The following is a 9,884-nucleotide window of genomic DNA, read 5'->3' as shown; positions in this document are numbered from 1 at the left end:
ATCAGATGGCAGTCCGGTAGAGTGCATCTCCAATGAGAACTCAGATTTAAATCTTGATTCTGTCATAGTAATGATGTGGTATTAATGATCTTAAGCCAGGTTCCTTATCTGCAAAGTGAAAGGGTTGAACTAGATGACAAGGTGTTTTCCAGATCTACAGCCAAGAACCTTTCTACCTCAACATTCTGTAATGCTAAGGCATAATATTTTTTTCTTTTTCTCAGCAGAAAACACCAGGAATAAATGGCCAATGAAAACTACACCAGAGTCACTGAATTCATTTTTGTGGGCTTGAGGTACCATCCAAAGCTGCAGGTCATCCTCTTCCTTCTTGTTCTACTTTTTTATCTCATTAACATGACAGGGAACCTGGGAATGATCATCCTCATACGAGTGGATGCCCGTCTTCACACCCCCATGTATTTTTTCCTCAGTCACCTCTCTTTTGTGGACATGAGCTTCTCTTCCACAGTGGCTCCCAAAATGCTTAGAGACTTCTTTGAGGAGAGAAAAACCATCTCTTTCCTAGGTTGTGTCTTACAGCAATGGTTCTTTGGACTTTTTGTGACCATTGAATGCTTCCTCTTGGCATCCATGGCCTATGACCACTATGTTGCAATCTGTAACCCCCTGCTTTACTCCATTTCAATGTCCCAGAAGCACTGCAATCAACTGGTGGCTATCCCCTATGCTGCTGGCTTCATAGATACCATGATTCACTCCACTGTTGCTTTTCGTCTCCCCTTCTGTGGCCCAAATGTCATCAATCATTTCTTCTGTGATGTCTTTCCCCTTTTCCCTCTCATATGTGCTGATACCAGTATCAATAAATTATTAGTTTTCGTTATTGCTGGGATTGTTGGTGTCTTCAGCGGCCTGATCATCCTTGTCTCCTATATATACATCCTTTCAGCTATCCTGAGGATCCACTCTGCAGAAGGAAGACAGAAAGCCTTCTCTACCTGCTCTTCTCATCTCACTGCTGTCACCATCTTATATGGGACCCTTTTCTTTGTCTATGTGAGACCCAACACAAGTTTCTCCATGGATACCAATAAACTTGTCTCTGTGTTTTATACTTCCGTGACCCCCATGTTGAATCCCCTCATCTATAGCCTAAGGAATAAAGAAGTCAAAGATGCCATCCATAGGACCATAACTAAAAGGAAGTTTTGCATCAGGAGATGAATTTTTTATAAAGGAAAGTGGGAAAATGATGTAAGCGTGACAAGCCTATCAGAGAAGTGTAAAACAGAAAGCTATGATCACAAGGGAGGATGGAGGTTATCATCGACAGAGAATGGCTTCTGAGGGAACCCAGCATCATAGATCTAATAATGGAAGAAATCTTAGAGACCATCTATTCCAACTCTCATTTGCAATGAAGAACCTGAAGCCTAGGGAGAGTAAATGATTTCTCAAAGGTTACTAGAGTGGGAATTTAACTTTAGGTCCCATGATTCCATGTTCAGAGCAAGTGTTACTTGAGTTGTTGCTTCAAGGATAAATAGAAATTCTCCAAATAAAAGAATGAAAACACAGCCAAGACATTGGGAACTTTGTGGTCAAGGAAGTACATAGACCATGCTGGAGGTGAAGTGGGGCATGAAAAGTTCTGAAACCTAAAATTGGAGAAAGCACTGTCCCTCACACCAGGGGTAAATTTCTCATTGCCCCCACACATAAACCCTACCTTAGTACTAAACCTTACCAGACCCTAGCATACTTCATACTGTTAGGGTTCTAGGCTTAGCATAATTGTATTCTGGGATATCTTTTTACTGATTTTAAAATTTTATAATGAATTACATATTGTTTAGAGATCTCTTTAGAGTGGGTGACTTAAGATATGTTCAGTACCAGGAGTGAGGTCAGTATCAAATGCAAATAGTCCCTGATAACAAGTTACTATTTCTTTTCCTCATTCTTCAAATAGTAAGGTTAATCCTATTCTTAGACCTGGGACTATTGACCTCTGAACCTCTGACCTCCCATTCTCTTACGACCTTAGTGATTCTTTCTCTGTTATGTTTTTAGCAAACCATCACTGGATTTATAAAAAGAGAACCTAAATCTACATGCTCATTGGGAACCATTTTAAGTGTGCCTAGTCATGGAGGATTCTAACCTTTGCATTGCTTTAACTTCTTTCATGAGAACTGACCTACCCATTTCCCTATCTCCTTTGTCCCATTTGGTATTGCTCAATATTTAGGAAGGCCTCAATCATGTTTCACTTCATTCCTTCCTCTTGGGCTATGATTTGAAATCCTTAACAGCCAAACTTCCCCACACTGCAGTTTTGGAAACTTTATCAAATCAACTTTGGTAGTTCTCTTTGATAGGACTCATCAATATGCTCTGTCCATGTTGCTCTCCACTAAATTGTCCCCATTTAGTTATGTTTGTGGTTTTCCTAAATAGGATATGATGTTCTTGGAAACAGATTATCTTTTCTTCTGTATTTTGCACATGATATAATTTTGTCATATGTTCTGCATTCATTCATTCATTCTTAAATTCTCTGGGCTTTAATTTCTACATCTGTAAAAAGATGGGCTTAAATTTAAGTGATTTCCAGAGTCCCTTCCATTTCTAAACAATTTTCCCACGATCACAGATGTTTTTCTCTCATATTCTTTCCACCTTTTTTGGAATTCCCAAAGACAGTACAATCCCTGTCACCCACTAAAAAAGCCAATTTCTCTTTTTCTCACATCTTCTGCCACGTAAGACCAAGAAATTGACATGATCTTTGCTCCCCATTGTGAGACTCAGGCCTTTCTTTTATCATAATCATTCAGTAACTACATCTCCTTTCAAATTAACCTTATTCTGTCCAGACACTTCCTGTGGTCGTCTATGCACCTCCATGTCAGTCTTCCTCCTCAAGAAGTTTAGTCCTGAATGTGTTTTCTTTTCTACCCCAACCCTTTCATTCTTTGATGGTTCTGACCTTAAAGTTACTCATTCTCTTCACATGCTATATTCTAATCTAACTGATCTATTAATAGGAATTTGCCCACTTCGATTCCCCATTTCATGGATACCTCTCCATTTCCTTCTTCAGCCCAAGCACATTTGTCCCAAGTTCTGGAGTTTCTAGTTAATTGTATAGCTGCCAAAGATAATATCACTGATAGCAAGATTGAAATAGTAGGAAGGTAGAGACAAGCCACCAAAAGCATGGGAAAAGAGGAACTATAGTGACTCAACTTGGGCATATTTCCCAGAGGAAGTCTCTAGGAATCAATTGATCAAGGTTAAAACATTTTACAATTGTAAAGAGAGCAATTTGGAGGTAGGATTTTTATTTGTTTGGTCAGGTGATTGGTTTGCTTTGCCTTTTTTTTTCCTAAAAGGGAACAAATAAAAGGGAAACACTTAGAACCTTGGGAACAGAGACCATCTGGGAAATCTGAAATTCTGAGAAAATTAGTAAAAGCACTGAAAATAGTGCTAAAGAAAGGGTATATTGCAAAAAAGGGGAGAAATAGTAGAAAAGAAAAGACTTAGAGAGAAAAATCTGAGATCTATATAACATAATGAGCAAGTACTATGCAAACTATATTGGTAGTCCGTTGATTTATTTGATGCTTGGTAATACACTATAAGAATGCAAATATATGAATGTTTACTAATTTGTTTTGTTTGTACATTTTTTAAATCTTTAGGAATCAAATTAATTATAATATACTGAATGTGAAAGCACTAGAAAATTTACAGAACTATAACCATGTGAGATCAATAAAAATTATTGAACTGTATCTTTTCAAAAATCAATCTTTCCATATTGAAGCATACTTTTTTGGTTTTCTTCTTCATTTTTGAATATATTTTCTTCAGTATCAGAGTTAATATGGAGGCTGTATGCTTTAAAACATCATATGTATAATCAGTATCATATTTCTGACCTTAAGGGGACAGAGAGGGATAGGAGATAATTTGTAACTCAAAATTTGTAAAAATAAATGTTAAAAAATTTAAGGTAATTGGGAAATATTTAATGAAATAAAATATTTAAACTTTATCTTGCTAATGGACACAGATTCAACTGGATTGAAAAAAAATCCTTCATTGTTATGAGACATTGTAATATAATGGAAAATGAAAGATTTGAAGCCAGAGAAACCAGATTAACATGCTGGATCTTCTCCTTATGACTGTTGTAACCTTAGACAAGTCACTCAATCTTTCTAAACTGTAGCTTCAAATGGAAATGGTTGGATAAGATTTTTATGGTTACTTTATGAGAAAGTGAATGTGTTCTATAAGGAAATAATGGAACTTCAGAGTTAGAAACAGCCCAAACATTGGATAGATCAGCTCCCACTTGTCCAATAATCTCAATAATGTTTCTGATAGTCATCTAACCTTTGCCTAAAGAATTTTAATGAAAGGGAACCCATTTCTTCCTGAGGCAACAAACTTCACTTTGGAGTCTAAGTCTTGGAATTTTTACTCTCACAGTAGTCCACAATTTTCTTCCTTATGATTGTTTCCCATGGTTCTTTGTTTTTTGTGTGCTTTCCCAGTTAGTGGTTGCTATATCACCTACTGGTCACAAGAGGACACCAATACTACATGGAAATAAATATTCTTTCTTGACTTTCCTGATCTTGATAACAAAGCCAGCCCAATGTCCTATGTATGTCTCTGTGTGTGTCGCTGTGTGTGAGATACCTGCACTATTGAACACTGGCTATATGATTCATGGCTTAGTGCTGTTAGTTGACCAAGAACCACTTAAAGATCTGATTCGAAACAAAATAAAAATGATTATAATGCTATTTACATTTCTATATACCTTTAAGATTTATTAGGCTTTATAACAACCTTATGTTACTAATAGAGTAAAATTATCTCCCCCATTTTACATACGAGCAGTGAGAACTCAGGAAGGTAAATTGTTCCAAAGTTACAGTTAAAAAGAGTCATTGGACACTGAAAACAATACTGGTTCCACTGCCAAAAATGATACAATGGATTATTAGAGGAAAACTTCTTCTCTGATCTCTGTACCTTTACAATGACTATCTCTCATCCCTGGAATGGACTTCTTTGCCTCTACCTCCAAGGGTCCCTTTTTCTTTAAAAAAACAACTTAAAATTCCACCTTGTATACAAAATCTTTCCTGATTCCCTTCCATAGATAGTATCCTCCCTCCCAAACCACCTGTATTTAACTACTTTGCATACCATTTTATTTATGGTAGGTATTTTGTTATTTTACTTTTTTAACATTCATTTTTATATTTTGAGTTCTAAATTCTCTCAATTCCCTCAGTCCCTCCTATAATCATTGAGAAGACAAGAAATTATATATAATATATATATGTATATATGTACATATATATATGTGAAGTCAACATGTTATATGTTTTAAATGTGCTTATTGTCATCCTTATTAGAATGTAAGCTTTTCACAAGCAGGACTATTTTGTAATTCATTTTACTTAGATCCTCTGTGTTCAGGGTTTGGTACATAGTAGGTGCTTTATGAATATTTATCTATTGATTGCATTTAGTTATGGCTAACATGATAGATAAAACTGGGAGTGGAGGAGAGGAATCTCTATAAATTCTAACAGATCAAGAATTAACTCAATTGACCAGTAAAGTATAATGATGAACATGTCTGCCAATGAAAATTTTGATTCTTTTATAAACCCAGATGGATACCTTTATAAGAAACAGTAAAAAGTTGGGGGGTGGAGTCAGTGGCTCAGGAACTGCCCATAGTTCTGAATAGTGTTAAAATAGCCATTCTGTCTCCACTAAGGAGACAGAAGAAACCATATTCAAATAAGGGCATAATAGGAGGGTAATATTCTTTTGAATTCAACATTTATCCATTTCATAAATGTGCACATATACCCTTCATCAAATAAGAATGAAATAGAACTGTGTAACATACGATTTAGTGGGAACTGTCTATATTTTATGTGGAGTTGGAGGATTTGGGGTCTAGTCCCAGTTCGAACACAGATTAGCTATGTGTCCAGGGGAAAATTATTTCACCTCTTTAAATTCAAGTGTATCCATTTTATAAAATGGGGGGAAGGGCGGTGCCATCACTTATGTCACAGCATTTTTGTGAGGAAACCTGTTCTACTTCAAGCCTTAACTCATGTGACATATTCTACCCAATGCCCCCAAATTCTAGTACCATCCCACTAAAAAATTAATTTAGGTTATATCTATAGCTCATATTATAGTATATCATATATTTAAATATCTATCTATTATAATCCCCTGATAGAATGGAAACTCCTGCAGCTAAGAGAGTGCTTCATTTCTATCTTTCTGTTCCCAGTATTCAAAGCCCTGTTGGTTAATACATGTTGATTGATAAATAAGGCAATCCAGAAATGTGAAATACTATCATCAAGGGGTGGCTAGGTGGTACAGTGAATAGAGCACCGGCCTTAGAGTCAGGAGTACCTGGGTTAAAATTCTACCTCAGACACTTCATAATTACCTAGCTATGTGGCCTTGGGCAAGCCATTTAACCCCATTGCCTTGAAAAATCTAAAAAAACCCACTATCATCACATACTCATATCTAGAGAATTTACCCATAATGAGAATGTTACATATTTCTTTTGGACCAGACCTCTGATTTTCATCAGTGAAGAGAATTATTAATGAGGAAATCCTTCTACCTATTGAGATTAGAATCATCTCTACAGCTTAGAGTGTTATAGTTGCCTTGTGTACTGAAAGGTTAATTAACTTGCCCAGAATCATGCAGCCAATTTTAATCATAGACAAGCCTTGAACCTTGATTTCCCTGATTCTCAGGTCACCCCTTTATCCAGTACTCCATCTTGCTTCGCACTGGATCATTATAAAAATATGAAGAAAGAAATTTCAAATTAGCTGATTTCAGTTAAGATATGTTGAATCTATTTTATGTAAAGATATGCCTAAAAATATGAATACTCTGATGACTCAAGGAGATTTGCCTAGAAATACAGCAGAGAAGAAAGGGTAATCAACCATTCTCAAGGAATTAATTCCAGTGAAGGACATTTTATTGGTGTTAAAACTAGAAATAGGCATTCCTGGGAGACTTAAGAAAGTTAACTTAAAGATAAACACCAGTCACCAAATTTACAGGGAGAGGAAAATGAAGTAGTCAAGATTAGTAGTTAAGTGAAAAGAACTGAAAGCAGTAGAAAGCAAATATAAATTATAATTCTTCAGGGATTTATTTATAGGCTTAATTAAGCTTATGGGAATGTAAATCGACAGCACTGGAAACAAATGCTTTCCTTAGCAACTAGGCAGAATTGGATGTATTCTATTATATTAGGATTGGAAAAGACCACTAAACATAGGATATCAGAAGTGGAATGGACTTTAGAAGCTTTCGACTCCATCATACCCTATTTTGATTCTTGACTCATTGTGTAACCATGGGAAAGCCAAAACCTTTTTGAGATGGTTTCCTTTTCTGTGAAATGAGGATTCTTTAAAATTAAATTTAAAATCATTTTCAGGGGCAGCTAGGTGGTGCAGTGGATAGAGCACCAGGAATCAAGGGGACCTGAGTTCAAAGCCAGCCTCAGACAATAATTGCCCAGCTGTGTGACCTTGGACAAGTCACATAACCCCATTGCCTTAAATAATTTTTTTAATTTATAAAAATTGTAATGTCTACATAACAGTATAAACTGTAAGGCTCTCATGAGATAATGTACATAAAATATTTTCAAAATTTTAATGTTAGTTGAAATTTTAATTTAATATATGACATCCAGACCATTATTGCTTATGAATTGTTGATGTTGAGGACTTATCATGGCTAAAAAATGAAACAAAGATATTTATTTCCAGGGGGTGGAGCCAAGATGGCAGTAGGAGAAGAGCCTCTCTTAGACGCTCTCTCCAAAATATTTCAAAAACATTAAAATAATGACTAACTAAATTTTTGAGAGCAAGAGAAACCACAGAAAGATACAGTGAGGCAATTCTCCAGTCCAAGGTAACCTGGAAAATAATGAGGAAACTGTGTTCCAAAGGGTTGGAGGGGCATCACCCTGCCTGAGCAAAGGAACTTCAGCCTCTCAGGAACAGCCCCAGGGCACCTGGGAGTGCCAGTTCCTGACAAGAAGCAGTTTTGTACCCCAGGGAGCACCAAGCACAACTTGGAAGATCAGCAGGGCAACCTCTGCCAGAGGAAGCACAAAGCCCAGGCCCTCAGCACAGATCAGATCCCAGGAAACAGAAGCAGGCCCATGAAGCAGCCCAGCAGGAGTCACCCAGCAACTGCACCCTGAGTATTCAATCCACAGAAGGTAAGAGAGTGGAGGGAGACTGCCAAGGTCTGTCCCCTGTCCTTGGAATAGGACTCTGGGGCTTTGACCACATTCAGACCCTGGTCACAATCTAGGCCCCCCCATAGAGCAGGGACCCCCTCCCCCACAGCCCTATGGCAGAGGGGTGAGGTTGTGGTCATTCACAGACCAGGAGAGTAGTCAGAGTCTCATACACTGAAGGCCTTGCATGGGAGGGGGGTATCCCAAGAATACTCAAAATCTCAGGAAGCACCCCAAAACCAGGCACAGGCTGGGGAAATGGGTAAATGGGGAAAAAAAGGAACCTGACTATAGACAATTACTTTGGTTCCATGGAGGATCAAAATATTCAATCTGAAGATGAGAATGTTCAAGCTTCTGTAGCTAAAGACTCCAAGAAACATAGAACTTGGGTTCAGGCTATGACAGAGATCAAAAAATACTTTAAAAATCAAGTAAAGGAGATAGAAGAAAAGCTGGGAAAAGAAATGAGAGAAATGCACAAAAAAATGAAAATAAATCAGCAGCTTAGTCAAGGAGATCCAAAACAATGCTGAAGAAAATAACATATTAAAAACCAGCTTAGGTCAAATGGATAAAACAATTCAAAAAAGTTATTGAGAGGGGCCGCTAGGTGGCGTAGTGGATAAAGCACCAGCCCTAGAGTCAGGAGTACCTGGGTTCAAATGCAGTCTCAGACACTTAATAATTACCTAGCCATGTGGCCTTGGGCAAGCCACTTAACCCCGTTTGCCTTGCAAAAAATCCTAAAAAAATAAAAAACTTATCGAAGAGAAGAATGCTTTAAAAAGCAGAACTGACCAGATGGAAAAGGAGATAAGAAAGCTCTCTGAGGAAAACACATCCTTTAGATGTAGGAATGGAGCTAAAGGAAGCTGATGATTTTGTGAGAAATCAAGCCACAATAGTTCAACATCAAAAGAATGAAAAATTAGAAGAAAATGTGAAATATCTTATGGAAAAAACAACTGGTCTGGAAATCAGGAGATAATTTTAAAAATATTGGACCACCTGAAAGACATGATCAGGAAAAGAGCCTTGACCTCATTTTTAAAGAATTTCTACAGGAAAATTGCCCTGATATCCTAGAAGCAGAGGATACAATAGAAATTGAGAGAATCCATTGATTTTCCCCAGAAAGAGATTTCAAAAAAAAACAACCCCCAGGAATATTATAGCCAAGTTCCAGAACTTCCAAGTCAAAGAGAAAATACTACAGGCAGCCAGAAGGGTACAAATCAAATATCATGGGGCTGCAGTCAGGATCTCACAGGACTTAGCAGCAACTACATTAAGGGCTCATAAGGCTTGGAATAGAATATTCTGGAAGGCAAAAGATCTTGGAATGCAACTGAGCATCAACTCTTCAGCAAAACTGAACATCCTCTTCCAGGGGAAAAAGATGGACTTTCAGTGAAATAGGGGGTTTCAAATGTTCCTGTTGAAATGGTCAGAGCTGAACAGAAAGTTTGATGTTCAAGTACAGGACTCGGGTGGAATGGAGGAGAAGGGGAAATTATGAGGGACTTAATGATGATGAACTGCATGTATTCCTGCATGG

The 9,884-nt window shown here is 37.3% G+C and overlaps 1 protein-coding gene across 1 annotated transcript; it reads left to right on the top strand.

Annotated features, from left to right (window-relative positions):
• Window positions 1-243: 243 nt before the first annotated feature.
• On the top strand, window positions 244-1,188 carry LOC141516775 (olfactory receptor 5G9-like). Its single transcript, XM_074227752.1, has one exon. The coding sequence runs from the start codon at window positions 244-246 to the stop codon at window positions 1,186-1,188; it is 945 nt and encodes a 314-aa protein (XP_074083853.1).
• The last annotated feature ends 8,696 nt before the right edge of the window (window positions 1,189-9,884 follow it).

The sequence above is a fragment of the Macrotis lagotis genome, chromosome 3 (assembly GCF_037893015.1).
Source record: "Macrotis lagotis isolate mMagLag1 chromosome 3, bilby.v1.9.chrom.fasta, whole genome shotgun sequence".
NCBI classification, from domain to species: domain Eukaryota; kingdom Metazoa; phylum Chordata; class Mammalia; order Peramelemorphia; family Peramelidae; genus Macrotis; species Macrotis lagotis.
This window is presented reverse-complemented; position numbering and strand designations above follow the sequence as displayed.